General features: G+C 41.8%; 1 protein-coding gene across 1 annotated transcript in view; it reads right to left on the reverse strand.

Moving 5' to 3' along the window:
* The window catches only part of LRP1B (LDL receptor related protein 1B), a 1835733-nt gene extending 1815632 nt beyond the window's left edge, over nt 1–20101 (reverse strand). The window contains exons 1-2 of the mRNA XM_063932605.1: nt 20089–20101; nt 19827–19949 (exon numbers count right to left, since the gene is read on the reverse strand). Of these exons, the coding sequence (XP_063788675.1) occupies nt 19827–19949; nt 20089–20101 (136 nt within the window). The remainder of the gene's footprint in view (nt 1–19826; nt 19950–20088) is intronic.
* Between the last annotated feature and the right edge of the window lie 618 nt (nt 20102–20719).

A 20719-nucleotide genomic window follows, 5' to 3' on the forward strand; every position in this document is an offset into this window, starting at 1 on the left:
GGTATTTTGACCGTGTCATTATTTTGACGTCAGGATTTTGACTGGCAGTCAATTGTTGTCGGTTTTTGACTGCCAGGATTTTGATTGTAGGTACTGTATTTCATACTAAACCCGTGCAGAGCCGCCATCAGGGGGGTGCAGGGGGCACAGCTGTCCCGTGCCCAGCCTCTCTGACATAGAGAGGAGGGCCCGGGATGCTCATGCAGTCATCTGCCCGCCCGCCGCCGTCCCAGCCATTCCGTGGTCGTCCCCGCTGTTCTGCTGCTGTCCTCCGACCCTCCAGCAGCTCTGTATTGAAAATTTCCCTCCCAAAATGGCCGCCACCACAGAGGAGTCAGTTATTCAAGATACTAGAGGAGCCCTCTAGTATCTTTAATAACTGTCTCCTCTGTGGCGGCGGCCATTTTGGGAGGGAGGTTTTCAATAAAAATAAAAATGTTCAGTTATGTGATCCGATGCTGCATCCTCGTATGCAGCAGCGGATCACAGGTGTAGGAGGTGTCTATTTACACAAGACTCCTCCTGTGGCATTAGTATATAGTTGCTTCACTGACGCAAAGTGCGTCTATCTCTGGATCACCCCCATAGTCAGCGTCCAATAGCATCTTAATCCTGAGTTATAAAGTATAAAATGGCATCAAACCGATTCTACTGCACTAATATTAAACTTTTGCATTTTATTAGCACAAAGCCATTCAATATTTTAGTTATTTTTTAGTCACAAAATGTTAAAACATTATCATAGTAGTTTGGAATGTAAGATGATGCAGCTGGACACAACTTTGCAGCACTACTGTAAACCCTGTATTTCCAGCTACAGATGTAGCCATGCTCACCTATGCGCAATATGTACAAAACGCAGCATAGCTGGCGCGACTATTGTGCCCGTGACTAGCAGGTGCATATGTGATCCAGCATGCCACATGGCAGCAAAGCTGAACATGGCTACATCTGTAAAGTGCTCACTCCTGTCCAGTCTGGCTTGCTGTCTCTGAGAAGTGTCTGAAACATAGGACAAAAGTGATCCTTACTGCATTTTGCCGACATTTGGGGACTGCGTACATGCAGAACCCGTTCTGCGCATGTGCAGAATGGGTCCTGCGATCTCTACTCTAAAATGCGAACGCCCCTACCTGATTGACAGGCAGAGTAGTTTGTGGGGAAGCACGGGGTGGAGGCAGCTGGCGTTCGGGAAAACGGAGAGGGTTTTCATCCTGCAAGCCTTCTTATCTCAAGGTCTGTCTGCTCTCTCTGCCCAGCATCTGCTCCCCCTTTCTTTGCAGAGCATCTGCCTCCCCTCTTCTCGCTGCCCAGCATATGGTGCACCCCATCTCTCTGCCCAGCAGCTGCCCCCACCTGCCCAGCATCTGCCGCGCCCCTCTCTCTGCCCAGCAAATGGCTATCCCATCATCTGTCTGAACAGGTTCTGTCTCCCCCCACTCTATGCCTAGCATATGGCTGCCAATTTCCCCTCTCTGGCCAAAATCTGGTTGCTTTCCCATTGCACAGCAACATTGTTTCGCTTACCTTTCACCTTCTCCTGCCTCTCCTTTCTTATTCCTCTTCTGCTCTTTTCACACCTTATGTCACTACTACTGTGGGCATTATGTGTATAAGGGGCACAACTTTGGGCTTTGTGTATCAGGGGTACTACTGTGGGCTTTATACATAAGGGGCACAAATATGTGGCAGAAAGTGAATTAGGGGCACTACTATATGTTGTAACATGAATAAGGGACAAAACTATGATGTATAATGTGAATCAGGAGCACTACGTGTATGTAATGTGAAAAAGATTGTGCTACTGTGTGGTGTAACTAAATTGAGGGTACTATTCTGTGGCCACACCCCTTCCTTGTGAGACCACACAGCTTATTTGCGGCGCACGCTTTCAGCGTGCTCTGTCCCTTTATTAAATATGGGAGGGAGGGTGCAAATTTATAGTTTGCAGGAGGGCGCTGAACACCTTAGCACCGGCCCTGACTCTCACATAGACAAAGTTCAATGAGGATTGGGCATTTGGGAGCTATGCAGAGATGCTTCCAGGGGGATGTAGTCAAAATAAATGTTGACAGTTATGATGTTAACATTGTTAAAATGTCAACATTGAATATGTCAGTATGTGCAGAAAGTCGACATGTGAAACACTAACATTCTGCCCAGATAAGCAGGGGAGGATTAGGGTTAGACTGCAGGAGATAGGTTAGGGTTAGGAACTAGGTAAAGGGGGATGTACTTATAATGCTGGCTGTCGTGATCCCAGCATTCAGGATACCGACGCTGAAATCCTGAAAGCCGACAATGTCAGCAGCCAGAATCCCGGTGCACCAGTGCTATTCCCACTCGTGGGTGTCCACGACATCCATAGAGTGGGAATACATGCTGGCAAACCTGCAAGGGAAATCAGCACTCGTCCCTCTGCCGGCACTCTGACGGGCAGGATCCCGCTGTCGGGATATTTACAGCCAGCATCCCGCCCACCAAAATAATGTATGTAACCCGGTAAAGGGTTAGGGTTACTGGTTAGGCAAACTCACTGCCACAAGTGCAGCTAGATCTGGCAGAAGTCATCATCAGATGACCACCCCAACAGATACAGGAAACATCGCTGGAGCTGCCAACTCACCATACCAGGTTAGTCACTGCTAGACCACCAGGGACACTCTAATCAACATGATGAATGTCAATCTAGTTAACATGATGAATGACAATGTCGTCATTGTGCATGCTTTGACATGCATGTCAACATAATGACCAGGTCATCACTCTCTTGTTGACATTATCTATTTAAACAAAATATACCACACCCATCCCATTGCAGGCGTGCATCAACAAAAGACTGCTGCAAAAATAGCCCGATGATGATGGAAGAAGATGCACCACAAATATAACTCTGCATCTGGGTGAATATACACATTCATTTCCGTGCACACAATATAGATAATATAGATAATATAGGCTCAATATTTCTATGTAACACAACAAAGGCAAAATAGACCACTGGAACAAAAGGGGATCACTGTTCTCTAAAACTGCAGAAGGAGATACAGTATGTGAGGGTTTTCAGAATAGCTTGGTCAGCTGTATTTGTTTTTCGTGGAGGGTGTATAGAGGCATTTCAGGGATTTCATCTTTTTCAGAGATTTAATTTCACACTTTAATGGCTTCACTCATTCTTCCTTCATACAGAAAATCACAATTTATCCTTTTATTAAATAAAACTACAGTAGTTCATAACAATACTGTAAATCCCATGAAATAACCTTTAATTGAGCTATTAATGTCAATATCAAGATGAAGTAAACTGTGTAAATCTATGCTAATTCGCTGCAATTAAGTACTGTGAGAATCAAAGTGCACTTAAAGTAGAGAATGATTAAGATACAGTACAAGAGACTAGCACATATTGTTTAGAAAAGGATCACAATACTTCAATTTTATTGTTTGTTAGTTTGCATGTAATCGCATATTCTTCATTAATGGAGTAACAAAAAGGATAAGCCATTGTACTGTATGACTCCTTACAATGTCACAGATCTTTTCCAGAATATTTCCAAAGATGTTTTAATTTTTTTTATTATAATTTAGCTTTCTTCTTATTTCCAGATTGATCCCTTTTTCAAAATATATTGATGACTTCGTATACACCGTTCTCATAAGTTTCTAAATGGAGATACTTCCTAGGCTCTTTCCGTTCCTTTCCCATACCTCCCCACATTTAAAAAAAAAGTCGATTTGGGACAAAATAAGCACAGTCCACATCCTAATAAACTTTTTCCAATCTTCAAGACCATGCCCACATTCTTATAAAGCCTTGTTTATTTTTTCAATAAAGCCCCATCCTGACAAAATTGGGGCTATTGGGAAGTAACTATTATATGCAAATTGTTGTTACAGAAATGATTCCTCCTTAATTTTACTTACTGGAGAACAAATAGACTCATACATGTTGCCCCAGTTAGTGATGCCTGCTTTTTTAGACCAGCTCTTTGATGTACCGTACAACATAATTATCTTCTTACAGATATAAAACAAATATTGTGTCATGTGAAATTACCTGTTGGCCCTGAGGAGTAATTTTCTTCATAATACATATGGCTACCACTGGCGTATTAATAATGGGTGCAGTGTGTGCTGTGCGGGGTCCAGGAGGGCCCACACCGCACGCCCTGCACCTATTATTTGTAATACTTACCCTCCGGAGTCCCGCAGCGCAGCAGAAATCACTGGAAGAATGGCACAGCGCCATTTTTCTGGTGTTTCGCAAATGTGCAGTAGAAAAATCGCTTGGAAAATGGGTGCCGCGCCATTTTCCCAGAGATCTGCACATGCGCTGTAGACTCTGGGACAGCACTAGGGTCTCCTAGGGACCCTAGTGCCCAGAGCTAAGCACTGCCACCAGCTAGAGAGGAGGGGTCCCAGATGGATCCTGCACACGGGCCTCCTCCTCTCTAGAAATGGCCCTGAGGGCTGCAATTACTAATACTATTACTATACTATTTTGTTTAGTATCAGTGTGATACTAACAGATATGACAACAGTATTTATCACAACTTAATAGATTGGTGAGGTCCAGCAGTGTCCTCCTCCTCTACAGCATCCTGTCTGATGTTGCCAGTGCCTACTGCTGCTGGCGAAAAGGTATTGTCTAATGCAGATGCGCGACATCCATCTAGAAGTTTTGACAAATCAAGGGCTACCATGGCAGTACAGTTGTTGGATGAGGTTGGCTATGGGATACCGGCAGTCAGGATGCCAATGGTCAAAATACCAACAGTGGCATCCCAAATGCTATAATCCCGACAGGTTTGAGCCACAAAACTAACCCTAGCACTTACCCTACCCATAATCCTCCCTTCCCTTCCCACAGCCTAAACCTAACCCTCCTCTCCCACAGCCTAACCCTCCCCGTAGTGCCTAGCTCTAACCCTCCCCCTGCAGCCTAACCCTAACCCGTCCCAGAATACTTAGGTTCAGGATTCTGGCTGTCGGATTTCTAGCATTGGCATTCTGACAGGTGGCAGGATTCCAGCGCCTGTCTTCTGAACGCTGGCATCCCATCCTCCAGGATGCTAACTACATCCCTTTTGGACCATGTGATCAACTGTCTCTGCCTCCTCTGCTGATCTGAGTTGACTCCTTGATGGTAGCAGCTGCCTCCAACATGAGAAACAAGTGTCCAGCAATGAGCAAGAGGTGAAAAAAAAAAAATAGTGGGCACAATGCTCCTTTTATGCTGACAGATAACATCTAGAGTGCCCACAAAACAATAAAAAGGCTTCCTCCAGAAATAAAAGAGGAAGGATCTATAGCTAAGATAAATGATGAAGAACAGTTATGGTTGCCAGAAGATGAAAGTCTTGAGCATTCTGCAATTACTTTTTCATCTTTAATGACTTCATCTTCCCCTTTCTATCCTCACAGAAATGCCAATCACCAAAGGTTGCTTTATTATTGGCAGCTGATAATGTTTCTGCCTAACAGTAGCAACACAAACTTTCACCAACAACAGCAGCAACTGTAATTCCTCTACCAAGTGTATCTTGTGCTCCACACAAATCTTAGGTTGGAAACCTATTTGTGAATCTTTTCTTTCGGGCATTGTGTATATTCTGCCCAGTTTTTTTTTTTTTACAAATAAGGTATAACAATGATAATGAGCAACCTACTATATGGTTGTCTCCACTGTATGCAGGTGTCACACATCCAGTTCACTTCAATGTACAGTAGTAGATGCTCTACAGAATTTAACAATACAAATCTACAGTTGTGTCCTTCTTACGATTACCTGTTATACATGTGGTAATGTGGTTGCAGCAATTGTTCCCGCAAACAGTTACAAGCATTACATTGGGAGATCACAGGTGAAACTATCAGTGTCGAACTGAGGCATCAAAGGCCCACTGGAGGAATGTAGTGGTAGGGGACCATGGTTGGAGGTGTGGCCAGTCTCCAGAGGGGGTGTGGGCATCTGCCCCACAGGCCTGGCTAACCATTAGCGAGTGCATGGTCTGGGCCCCCTGATAAATATATACAATAAACACTGCTAGTGCATGCATGATAATGTACCAGATTTGTAACAGCAATGTACTGTAGAAACTACACCATGGTCCTGTGCAGTATAAGATAACATATGTATAATGTATAATTCAAGTGCACAGTCTGGAACCTAATTCCTAGAGGAGGGGGTGAAGCCCATTGGGAGTTTCCCCTGTACCCCCAAGGACCAGTCCACCCCTGGTTAAAATACATAGCTTGGCTGGGCTAATCTTGCACATTATGTATGTGCATATACATATGCATCACATATAAGATAAATGACACATCTGTACCTGTAGCAGGTACATCGCAGTCCAGATAACATTTGACACATTGGGCCTAATTCTGAGGTGGGCGTTAACAGGGTCGGACTGGACCACGGGGGAACAGGGGAAACCACCGGAGGGCACCACTGCTTGAGGCCCCTCCTCCTCCTCCTTTGGGGATCAGGTTCCAGACTCTATCCTAGTGCACTTTAATTATGCATTATACATGTTACATTATACTTCACAAGAATATGTTTTATTATATATTTACCATGGGGCACAGAACATGTACTCTGTAATGGTTAGCCAAACCCCTGTGGTGGCTGGCCACGCCCCCACTGGAGCCTGGCCACACCCTTAAGAATGGGCCCTACAACAGCATCCCCCCGGTGGGCCCTTCATGCTCCAGTCCGACACTGGGCGTAAAGCAAAAATGAGCAAGTAACTATGCACCTGGACATACCATGTTACAATTAAATGGGGCAAATACATTTAATTATTTCTTAATTTTTGCATGCATGGTAAATACTGACTGCTCTTGCATTTAGCACACAAATGCTGTGCTGCTTCTCCCCATACCGAGTAGAAGGAATTTGACCTGCTTGCAGACACACTGTGGGTTGGGACTCCAGAACATATTGTGGCTAATTCAGACTGGATCACTGCAGCAGCAGCGATTACAGTCTGAATCTTTTGTGGAGTGTGCAGGCGCAGCGGCCACACTGCACGTGCACACCCCAGGAGCACAGTGAGATGCTAAAAGCATCTCAGAGCTGTGATCGCTTCTGCCTGACAGGCAGAGGTGGTCGCGGGGCAGGAGGGGGTGTGCCAACGGCGTTAGAAAGCCATTGATTGGGTGCAGTCCGGACAATGAAGGCATGTCCAGACCGTTGGGGGGGACAGGCCGTGGTGGCTGTGTGACGTCCCACGCAGCCGCTGCGACCCGGGATGCAGCGAGTAGTGGCCTGCCAGCGTGCAGGAGCTGCGCTGGCAGGGAGCCACTCGCCAGGTACAAAAGCATCACCGCCGTGCAATGCTTTGGTACCTGTGCCTGATATTTGGGGCAGACTAGCCATGTGCTGGGCATCCCCCCCACATGTCAGAGAAAATGATCTACAATCAGATCTGAATTACCCCCATTGTTGACTCGCTGGCTCAGAGTTATCTTCTCTACCTGATTATTGCCAATGCCAGCATCTAATAATAGCCTAGCATTGAGCATATTGGATCGGGGGAACAATTTGACATATGCTACCTTTGCTGGGACACCAGCTATGGATTCTGCACTGCCATAAGGAAATATTGGAGTTTGCATACATCTGTTTTCACAGAAATAAGCCGTCTTAACCAAACAAATTAATCTGTGTGACCAAGACTATACGTCTTTTGGGACTAGAGAGCTCCATCTGTATACAGTACTGTATATGGTATGAAAAAATGATTCGCAAAGAACTAGCCGATTTTAATATTTGTACTGTATTGCTGCTTATCTCACAGAGAGAAATAGAATTTCATATGTAATTGTAGAATTTTATTTTTGTTTTGTGTCATACTTTTTAATATGACAAATTATAAGTAAACTGTATCTTTTACCATGAATGAGCCTCATATTTCTCTGAATAGTAGCTATTTATACTAGAAGCTACTTATTCAATTTTATTTACTGATTATTACATCCAGTGCAGCCATTTTCTGTCTGTTCTTGTTTGGTTGTTATGTTGAACTAATGGGCCTTAAACACTGCGCAATTTTAGTGAAAGATATGAAGGATCTCGTTCATTAATGAATGAGATACCGTTCATATCTTTCAGTGTGGAGGCTCCAGCGATGTAGGATGCGCGGCACCGCGCTCGTTCATCTCTGGTGCCCCGTCGGCTGTGCATGCAGGCCAATATGGACGATCTCGTCCATATTTGCCTGCACTTCTATGGAGCCGGGTGACGGAGGGAGTGAAGAAACTTCACTCCTCCCATCACTGCCCACCCCCCCGTCGCCGGGTCGCCCGTCGGCCGTATCCGCCGTCGGGTAGCTCGGCGGTGGATCTCTCAATGTGTAGGGCCCATAAGTTACTGCATCCCTGAACAAGGCATTCACTAAATGTAACTATTTTAGTGCCAGGAGATCTAATAATAGTAATTCTCTTCTAGATGCTGCTATTTTTTTGTTTTCCAAAAATGCTGGACAGCTTAATTTCTACACAGCAATTTAAACCCCTTTCAAATTTAAATGCACATTTTAAATCTGCCCCACCTGCAGTGCAACAGGGTTGCAAAGTGCATACAGTAGTTACTTTTTTATTTTGCCCACTTCAGAATCAGGCTTCAATTTGTACTTCTGCAGGGAAAGAATATTGCTAGGCACAATGGGGGTAATTCAGAGTTGATCGCAGCAGCAAATTTGTTAGCAGATGGGCAAAACCATGTGTACTGCAGGTGTGGCAGATATAACATTTGCAGAGAGAGTTAGATTTGGGTGGGTTATATTGCTTCTGTGCAGGGTAAATACTGGCTGCTTTATTTTTATACTGCAATTTAGATTTAAGTTTGAACACATCCCACCCAAATCTAACCCATCAAATGTACAAAAATGATCCAAAACAAATAAACAAAAAATAAATACTGTTTCCCACGCTCATGATTAATATAAGACATAGAGGACGCTAAACAAGGCATTATCTTTGGGGAAAAGAGAAGAGAGACAATGACTAAGGGGGTAATTCCAAGTTGATCGCAGCAGGATTTTTGTTAGCAGTTGGGCAAAACCATGTGCACTGCAGGGGAGGCAGATATAACATGTACAGAGAGAGTTAGATTTGGGTGGGTTATTTTATTTCTGTGCAGGGTAAATACTGGCTGCTTTATTTTTACACTGCAAATTAGATTGCAGATTGAACAAACCACACCCAAATCTAACTCTATTTGCACATGTTAAATCTGCCTCTCCTGCAGTGCACATGGTTTTGCCCAACTGCTAACAAAAATCCTGCTTCGATCAACTTGGAATTACCCCCTAAAGGTAGTGTTTGTACGTCGGGCAATGAAGAGATATTTCACTTTCTCAATCATGCACAGTATCCGCTAACCTGCAATCCCACACAGATTGATTTACCAGGAGCGGCTCAGAGTACTCTGACGTCAGTTTTACAGCTTGCAATGCTTTAGGCAGATGAGTAGGTGAAATTACTGATATAAAGGAGCCTTTCAGATCCATACTTCTATGTAGCTGCTGAAATCATCACAGTCTGCTCTTGTAACAAAACAAATATAACAAGATGAGATAAGGAAATTGGATCTATGCAGTGCCATTTATAAGGAAGTGTTTGGTTTAATGGTTACCCATATTCAGAGTAAGGAAAGTATAGATTTTAGAGCATGACATGTACTTGTACTGACATTAATATACTGTAGGTGGCGGGTGCACTACTTTTGGTGTCTTATTTGCCCTCGGTAATAGGGAAGTCATCTTCAGCCAGTCATCTATGCACTTACACATCTGATCTGATTATCTGCAATGGTCACACACCTGTTTTCAAATAACTGATCAACGGCTATGTGCGGCTATCTGCATACTGTAATAGCCATACCCAGTCAGGCTACAAATAATCTTTATGCTCATACAGGGGACCAAACATTTGGATCTCAACTAATTTGGCCACCTTTATGTTTGGCCAAATTGACCATTAATCAAGGAGTGGGGTTAGAGTATGTCTGACTGGCTACTTCTGACATATATGCATTGGTTTCAATAGAAAAATTGATTTTGCATAATTAGATATTTGCATTTGAAAGTTGACTACTGAAACCTACACTATACTACAGATGTCTCATTTCTACCAAAATTTCAACATAAAACAAAGAAAAAACAGACCTTATTATCTTCCCCCCTCCCAGAGGCACCACCTACAGTACCCTCAAACCTCCCTCACCATCACTAACACCACAGTTTCTGCAGTGTCCCAAACCTGCTGCCTTAATGTCACACTTGACTCCCATTTATTTCTCACATCTAGTTTCTCACCCTGCTTTACAGTCAGAAACGGAGGGGCAGAGACACTGCGGTAGCTATTGGAGATATCTTTCTTGGTAGGGATACTTAATATTTGCGGGTAAATCTGGTGATGTTGGGGAATATCCCACAAATATTGTTTAATAAATTCAGCTGGCTGCTGAGACACATTGGCTCTTCTTGTCTCAGCCATGTCCTCTTCCAGCTAGAATGTTATCTCTGTCATAAGCAGGGCCCTACCTCCCCTTTCTTTTCATGCTTGCATTTATTTTTTCTTTGTACAGTATGTGTTTGTTTTATGCACGTGCTGTTCTGTCCACTGTCCAGCAATGCATACAACTGTGCTACCTTGCTAATCCACAACATCAATAATAATAATAATTTATCACACCAGTATTTCTGCAAAGGAAATACATATTCCATTAAAGTTCTCTTTTGTTTACTTACACACAATACAAGTGCTAAATATTTCTTTGTACTTTTGCTTGTCCCAGTGTTAGTTAATTAAAAATCATTACAAAGACACTGAACCTAATTCAATAGAACCATTTGTATGAATACTTCAAAACACACTAAATGAAAGCCACCTAAAAATAGGAACCTTTCATTGATGATTATATACTTCAATATTCTGTACAGCACTATTATTGTGAGTACTTGATATAATGTAGTTGTTTCACATTATGCAGAGCTTAATAAACTGTAAATGTGAGGCATAATGTTTTTATTATACAATATGTAAATTCTTACTATGTGATTGAACAATTAGGTGTATCATACTAAAGCAAATGAGTATTCCATGCAAATTATTCACCCAGATATTATTAAAACTGAATACTGCTTTGTTTGAAGTTACTCAGCCAAGTTTTGTTTTTTCCTAACTCAAGCAAAATATTTGCCCACATGCCACGTTATTTCTTAAACCGCCTAGACCTACAAACATTCATTTTTGTTTGTTTAAAATATTGTTTATATATTAGATAAAAGAAAATGAATTGCACCAGTGATTATTGGGTCTATTCATGAAGCAGTGAAAGTGTGGAGAAGTGAGCCAGTGGAGAAGTTGCCCATGGCAACTGATCAGCATTGAAGTAACATTTCTAATTTGCAATTTTACAATTGTACGGAGCAGCTGATTGGTTGCCATGGGCAACTTCTCCACAGGCTCACTTCTCCACTCTTTTCACTGCTTCGTGGATAGACCCCTATGTGCCGGGTGATGTTTGTTCGGAAGGCAGTGATGTATCAAAGCTCTATGATGCCCCCTAAGTATATGACATCATGATGTCACCCAACAAGTTCTTGGCTGCTTCTTCAGAGGTTCTGCAACATATTTTAATGTGTTATTTTATGGTGGGCACATCTTCCCTGTTGGCTCCATCCTGGGTAGCACCAGGCATAGAACCAGCTTAAGCAGGCTCAGGGTGCTGCATGCTTGAAAATAGATAATTGCTCTCTAAAGCAAGTGTGAGATTTCAGTGCTTGGACCATGAGTAAGAACCTAGAGGACATAAGGGTTAGTGTAGTATAGTGGGTTTTAAAAATGTTAAGGGGTCTCTGCGTGATCTTTTGTGATCAGTCTTATTTCTAACCTACAGCTTTCTGCAACACACTGTTTTCATGTTTTTAGTTGGTAAGAAAAAAACTAGTGATAATTTATTTAATATAAAATACGAAGTCTGAATGACAGAGTGCATAGGTGAGTGACCTAGCAACATAGGACATGATGTGGAAAGATCGTGTGCTGTAGTTAAATGCCAATTCAGTGTAAACTGCAGTATTTACAGGGCTGGATTACAGGAGGGGAAACAGGGTCAGTCGTCCTGGGACCCCACACATTAGGGTGCCCCACACACAGGCCCCCAGAATTGTCCAATGGCTCTATTAAAACCGGAGAATAGCATTTAGCTGTGCCTCCGTTTGCCCTCCTATTCGATGGCTCAGCTTTTCCTTAACAGCAAAGTGGTCCTCACTACAGTCAGTCTCACGGGATATTGAGGGCAAATCCAGAGAGACAGTGTACTAGAGCAGGTCACTGCAATGCTGAAGGGGATGAGTCAGCACTGTGTCAGTGTGCTCTCCCGGCACCCTGCTCTTCACTGCTGCAATGTGACTGGCAGGATCCAATCAGGTAATGCGTGTATGCATGTGTGAAACGGGGGTTGCCATCAATTTCTTAGTTGGGGCCCCCTCAACTTTCTTTCCCCTGGACCCCCACAAGCCTTAATTCAGAGTATTTATTACCACTTTCTGTGTTACACACTTCATGACTTTGTTTAATTGATTGCTTAATACATTTTATAGGGAACCCCCTCTATTTGACTTCTAGAGATTAGGATCACTCGAGGTGTCGATTCAGGTTGTCTTTCAGCAGCAGAGAGGAGCTTGCTTCCCTACTCTCCCAAAATGCCTGAACTTGGGAGAGTTCTCCTTGGTTCGTGTCCATTTTTCCAACTGGTGCATGACTGCAAAGTTGCTTTTCAATGTGAATTGTATTCACAGAGCATTTACATGTCGTCTTAAAAAAGTAGGTAAGTATGGTGTGTAGCCCAGAGTATGGATGCAGGGCCCTTGATGATGCATGTGCACCCACTATCATTCCTCCCCTCGTCGTGGGGTGATAATTAGAAAACATCTTCAAAATGGTGCAGCAGAAACATAATGTCATCTATGGTAATTAGAACAGCAGCAGTCAATTGTTTTTCATTATTATTATTTTTTTATTGGAAACAATGCACTGAAATCTTCCTTTTTCGAGAATAATCAGCAATATGGAGAACGAGTGGTTATCCATACTGCTGATAATTGAGCTTATGTCATTCAAACCTCCCTAATATAAATAATACCATAACATTATCAACAGCATATAGACAGATTCACTTATTCAGTCTCATCAGTGGTTATCAAGAATCACTTTCATTAGTAGATTAGTACAATTCAGTCTGACACTTCAGAAGGTATTGACGCTGCGGCCTGTAATACTGTGCAATTAAACCTCTCAACAGGCATCTCTAATGCTAAATACCTTTTTTGTATATGAAGAAGATATCAAGCATCACTCTAAATAATAACTGCAGAAAAAGGGAACAAAAACACAAGCAATAAATATATGCTGGATTTAGCAGGTGAAGTATATGCATATGTCATGTTTCATGTCCTCAAACTTGTGACAATGGGGGTAATTCAGAGTTGATCGCAGCAGCAAATTTGTTAGCAGTTGGACAAAATCATGGGGGTAATTCCAAGTTGATCGCAGCAGGATTTTTGATAGCAACTGGGCAAAACCATGTGCACTGCAGGGGAGGCAGATATAACATGTGCAGAGAGAGTTAGATTTGGGTGTGGTGTGTTCAATCTGCAATCTAATTTGCAGTGTAAAAATAAAGCAGCCAGTATGTACCCTGCACAGAAACAAATAACCCACCCAAATCTAACTCTTTCTGCACATGTTATATCAGCCTCCCCTGCAGTGCACATGGTTTTGCCCAGTTGCTATCAAAAATCCTGCTGCGATCAACTTGGAATTACCCCCCATGTGCACTACAGGAGGGGCAGATATAACATTTGCAGAGAGAGTTAAATTTGGGTGGGTTATTTTGTTTCTATGCAGTGTAAATACTGGCTGCTTTATTTTTACATTGCAATGAAGATTTCAGTTTGAACACACCCCACCCAAATCTAACTCTCTCTGCACATGTTATATCTGCCCCCCCTGCAGTGCACATGGTTTTGCCCAACTGCTAACAAAAATGCTGCTGCGATCAACTCTGAATTATGCCCAATATTGTTAGAAATGCACCAAATATATTGATAAATAACAAAATGTGATTTTAATAATGTAACATTATTTAGAAATGCTATGGAAAAATAAGTGCAATCAGATTTACCTTATACTGTATCTTATAGTCCACATTTGAGTATAAAATGGTGCACATTTAAGCAATGGAATACAGGACGTTATTCAGATTTGTTAGCAAGCCAAAACAGCACACTAATGGGCAAAACCATGTTACACTAAAGGTGGGGCAGATGTAACATGTGCAGAGAGATTTAGATTTGGGTGGGTTATATTGTTTCTATGCAGGGTAAATATTGACTGCTTTATTTTTACATAGCAATTTAGATTTCAGTTTCATCACACACACCCCACCCAGATCTAACTCTCTCTGCACATGTTACATCTGCCCCAACTGCAGTGCAACAGTGTTTTGCACATTAGTGTGCTCTTCTGTTTGCTAACAAACCCAAATAAGACACCCAAGTTCAAAACAGCATTCCGGATAATGACAAGGCAGACGTCGTGCTCTAGGATGTATTGCTGAACCACAATGTTTGCAGGATAACCTGTACCACTGCAAAGTTGCTATTTTTTCTTTCTATTGTGATGTTTTCAGTGTTTATTATCCAGTTTTCTATTTTTGGATATTTTTAATTAAAAAAATACTAATTGCTACAGTATATTTGCAGAGAGTCTAAAAAGTCAGTGAAAATCATTATCAGGTGCAGGACTTACCTGGTCCAAAAGGATAAATGTGGGGACAATAACAGAACAAGAATTGTGGCACATATATGCTTGTCATATTTGCATACATCTAAGCTGTTCCTCTGGAAGATGGCAGCCAGGTGGAAGATGCGGGGGAAGGGGGGTGTTGACATGATCATGTCAACGTGGTTAATCCTCTGCTATATAAAGCAGTGATTACCAGCATTGCAAAAGCAGAGCGTACTGCTGCGATAATGCAATTCAACATGAATCACACCATCAAGACACCCACACCATCCACTTCCTGAGTGAAGTGCATTGAGTAGCATGTAGGACACTGGCTTATTCTCCTCACAGCATGGGATATCCACTTAAAGTCTAGAAATCTCCTGAACATTGAGGTAGAGAAATATATGATAACTGTACTATCACAATCTGTATTAGGAGTTTTGAATGGGGAAGCTATTTCCAACTAATTCCCGGGAAAGCTTATCACTGGCTGCAGTAAACCTTACTTGGCTAATCTCCCAGAGTGGCCGGAAGGTGCCTCGATGGGCATTGAAGTCTCCCAAAGTTGCACCGCATCTGCCTGAAACTGCCCACTTTTAGAGTAATGTGGGAGGTGCAGGTGGCCGATCATATTATTAGCACTGAATCACGCCATAAAAGCCATGACTAATCACAGCTCCATAGGTGGGGCTGCAGCGTAGTCCAAAATATACAATATACATGGGGGAGCCACACCAACTACTACCCCAAACACTGGCAAACATCCCAGGCCGGCACTCACTGGCAGTTGGTGTGGCTCCCCTATGTGAATTTTAAACCATCGTGCCATCCACACCCCCGCAGCACCCACCTATGTCATGGTACGCCCACACACTCCGCCGGCCATGTCGTCCTGGCTACCCCTTCCCTTCAATAATGCCGGCAAGCATGCGGTAACCACCAGAGATTCAGAGTTATCACAAGTGATAAATAGATAATGCACAGCCGACATCCGGTGAAACCCTGGGTTTAGACAGAGAAAGGGCTTTTCAGTGTTTAATAAATAGACTTATTTATAATTTTTTCATGATTTTGCCTGAAATCTAGGTCACTGCTATCCAGTAAGTTGATGAAATATGATAACAACGGAAAATGTTCTGTAGTTTAGCATCAGTGTTTTATTAAACCTACCAAATATTCTTCAATTATCTTCAGAGTTCTGAGCAAATAAATACCATTTAATGCTTCTTCGAAATAGTTTATAAATCCTCAATGTGCTTTGTTCTTGTCAGTCTCCTTCTTTTATATACAATGATTAACATAGTGACATTCAACAGGAAACATTCTCATTTTCCTTAGACACAAACTGAGGACATTAAAATTTAATAACATCTTCTCTCTAGTCATTTGTGCTCAGTAATCTATTCAGAAACTGCTGCGTTCTCCAACTGTTTCCACCACTTAAATATGTATTGTTAAGCAATGTTAAGCAAACCTGTATTTTCCAGCTACTTTCATTAAACCTTTCTGTTTTCTCCAATTGTGTCTGAGTCATACTGATCTATTTTATATATATATATATATATATATATATATATACACACACACACAAAAAATAAAATTATATATATATATATATATATATATATATATATATATCGCAACATGTCGGGCGGCCCACCACTTTATCATACATGCATAACTGCCGGTGCCCTCCAGGTGAAAAAAAGGAGTTCCTTTCCACATGTACATAGCATCTGTTAGGCGGCACTCACGGCGTGTGCGATGGGGTCCCCTGTGGCCCCATCATCCGCGAATGCATTCATGAGTAGTCTTGAGTGTCAGTTATTCACTGTGCCTGTTGATGTTACAGGATACATTTGTTACTACAAGCGGTATATAGATGCCCTCATTATACGATGGAACGTCTGGTACTGACTCACTTAAAGTCCACGGTAGGTTCCCTCCTAGACCCCCTGCAGTTCACATACAGGGCTAACAGGTCAGTGGAGGACGCAGTAAATCTGGGTCTGCACTGCATCCTGCAGCACCTGGATTCACCAGGAGGCTATGCGAGGGTCCTGTTCATGGACTTCAGCTCTGCATTCAATACCATCATCCCTGGACTGCTGCAATCGAAGATGCACTGCTTAGGTGTCCCCAAAACGCTATGCTCCTGGGTGGTGAACTTCTTAAATGGATAGAGAGCAGCGAGTCAGGATGGGGAAATTCATGTCTGGGGTTAGGACTACTAGTACGGGTGCACCCCAGGGGTGTGTTTTTCTCCCTTCCTCTTCTCTCTCTACACCAATGACTGCTCTTCCACAGACACATCAGTGAAACTCCTTAAGTTTGCGGATGACACCACACTAATTGGTCTCATTACGGATGGGGAGGAGTCTGTTACAGGAAGGAGGTTGAGAGGCTAGTCACCTGGTGCGGTACAAACAATCTACAGTTAAATTCATCAAAAACGGTTGAGATGATTGTTGATTTCAGGAAGCACCCCCCTACACTCTATTCACTAACAATTGCGGACAATACGGTAATGGTGGTAGAATCCTTCAGATTTCTAGGCTCCACGATAGCCAAGGATCTGAGGTGGAAGTCTAACATCAATGGCATTGTGGAAAAAGCACTTGCTACCAATAGTTTCCCTGTGTTTAAGGACAAATCGTTCCTGTTTTCTGTACCTTAGGGTCTAATAGCTGGTGGCAATAACATAATACTGGCTGTTTGTACAGAAGCGCCAAGTAGGCGCACATATTCCAAGATGGAGTAGCAATTCCACCCTTTGGCCACACCCCCATCCAGTTTCAGAGACCATCTGAGGTCTTGGTGCTACTGTATCTCTCTACTTTGTCTGCCCTGTTGCATAGTAATCTGCTGTTGAGAAAAGACCTATCAACACATGCTTATCTATAAAAACAATGACAGTGTAATTAAAAAAAAATGTTACAAAGCAATAAAACTTCTAAAACGTAGTTAGTATATGTTCACCAACTGATCATATTTGTCATCCGGTAATTCCTCTTTAATATGCTTGAAGATATTAAGAACAAAAAAGTGTCAAAGTTAAACTATGCTGAAATATACAATGACATGTCACATATTTAATATACAGATGCGGTCATATTTATCGCAAAAGGAATCAGGATTATTTTGAGTAGTCTTATTTTAATTAAACCTCAGAATGCAGCTTAGTGAATGTTTTATTCAGAGGTAACTATTAGGGACAGCCTAGGGGTGTAACTTCTGTAGTGGTGAGAAGTAATGGTTTAACTAGGGGTGAGAAGTAGGGATGGGATCCTGGAAATGATGGAAGAGAATATGAAAAGAGGGTGCAACAGGTTCATAAAAAGAGTGTTGCGGATAGTACTTAGCACACAGGCCGCACCTACACACAATCGACCACCCATGATTAATCCTCCAGCTGCAGAGCTGCCCACTGTCATTTCTAATAGTAGCAGTGCATCTGGCTCCTTCTCTGCTGGATGCACTGCTGCAAATATACATTACAGGGAGTAGCACTGCAGCTGCCTGCACCATCTGATCCGCCCCTCATCTCATCTCCTGCAGTGTCTATAGGGACTGGGAAAGATGTTATGATGTCTCTCCAGAGGGACTTCCGCTGGGAACAGGATTCATTCTGTGGCTGCTGCTGCTACTGGGCACAACAAAGGTATAGCTGCTCTGGAGGAAGCAGCTTATGATGAGGAGGAATGAAGAAGAGCAGGAGCAAGGTGGATGGACTCTACCTGGCATAATATCTATAAGGTGCTTTACCTGGCGTAATGTGTATAAGGAGCTCTACATGGCATAATGCGTGTATGGGGCTTTACTGTTGTGTAACATGCATAAGTGACTCTACTGTGGCACAGTGCCTGTAAGGTTCTCTTCTATGGCATAATGTGTATAAGGGGCTCTTCTGTGGCGTAACATGTATAAGGGGCTCTATTGTGGCAAAACATGTATAAGTGGCTCTACAATGGTGTAATGTGTATAAGGGGCTCTATGATGTGGCATTATGTGTACAAGGGGTACTACTGTATGGAGTAACATGTGTAAGGAGCACTACTGTGTGGCATAGTGTGAATAACAGATACTATTATGTGGTGTAATGTGACTAACGGGCACTACTGTGTGTAGTAATGTGAATTGGTACTAATGTGTGGTTGCGCCCCTTCCCCATTAAGCCACACCTTGTATTTTTGGCATGCACTGACCAGTTTGTATATGGGGGGGGGGGGGCACCAATTCTCTTTCTGACACATGGCACCAAAATGTCTAGTTACAGGTCTGGAGAGCAATTTAACATTAAAAATAAGGATCAAATTAAGGTTAAGAGAATATTGTGACAGCATTCTTTCTAAAAAAGGAAATAGATAATTTTTAAATATTAACTGCAAATGCGAGATGGCAATTAAATTTTACTATAACCATGTGATTCTCAGTATCATTGTGCCACTCTTACAATAAATTTATATATTTCGCATTATGCCATAGACTAATACTTCCCAATTGTCCCCATTTTGGTGTTACAGTACCCATTCAAATACCTCAGTAGAGATGGGGCTTGTTCCCAAATGGTTGGAGTTTCATGCCAAAACTGGTGCTTCTCAGTGTATTGGAATTTGGAGGGATCATAGAGAGGGTTTAATTTCTCATGCCTAAATATTGGGAGGTATGATTAGTAGTCATGAACATTGGTGACATGACATGACATGTAAAGATGGTGGATCTAAAGTTTTGCAGGTTTGGGCATAAGTACAAAACACTTTGATTAGGGAGCAAACATTCCTAGTTTCCCCTAAGGCTTAGGATGTCACTATGATATAACGACTCTTACTGGTTCATTAACACAAAACATTTTGACAAACATATTCTTTACTCTTTCCTTTTAAACCTGCTTAGTACAAGGGTGTAGTAAAAGAGAAGGGCTGTTTCCAGAACACAACCAAAAACTCTTCTACAGGTTTCTCATGATGAAATATACAATACTTCCATAAATAAAGCACAAACATTAAAAAAACTTTGTTTCTTACATTGATGTAGTGATTCATCTGAGTTATCTGGGCAGTCCTGTTCTCCGTCACACAGCCAGCTCTGTGACACACATGTGACATTATCATGACAAAAGAACTCGCCTGGATCACACAACTGTTGCTCTGAAAGTAAAAATGTATATAAATTAAAATACAAAAATGCAACAAAGTAATAATATAATGTGAATGCATACAAATAGAACGGCATGCACACAAAATGGCTTAATTTTTTTCATTGAATTTATCAAAGACATTTCTATACTTTGAGTATACATATTGAAGCTTAACGTAGGCACGTCATGTGATTAGGCCAAACCTGCAACTTGCCAAACACATGCTATTTAACCCTACTTCCATTGACTGTTGCAAGTGTCACGTTAACACAGTGTGCAATAAAAAGAAATAAAAATTATATAATAAAAATAATAAAAAAAAATTATTCTAGTTTACAGCTAACATTTTTTATAAAGAAAAGTTTCAAGTTTTTAATTATTATTATTATTATTATTATTTGTATTAGGTCAAGACAGCATAACCTAGAAAGTTATTTCAGTTATCTTGATCATAAAAAATTAAAAGCACTGACATCAGTGGCAACAGTTACTGGATAAAGGGAACATTCTTTAAGAGAAACATTAAGTCAAAGATATTTTTCATGGATTTTACTCATACTTTCAAAATATAATAAATCCATAGAAATAAAATATGATTTAAAATACATCTTCAAGGTCATTATTTAATAAAGTAATCAGAACTCGCAGCTTGAGTACAAAATACCAGGCTCAGTGAATGCGCGATGGGAGATGGAAGTGAACTGTTTCTGCAAATGGGGTTTTTCAGTTGACGAATGTAGTGATGTAGAGTGAAAGGATCACAAATGTTCCACTAAACCC

The sequence above is a fragment of the Pseudophryne corroboree genome, chromosome 7 (assembly GCF_028390025.1).
Source record: "Pseudophryne corroboree isolate aPseCor3 chromosome 7, aPseCor3.hap2, whole genome shotgun sequence".
Classification (NCBI taxonomy): Eukaryota; Metazoa; Chordata; class Amphibia; order Anura; family Myobatrachidae; genus Pseudophryne; species Pseudophryne corroboree.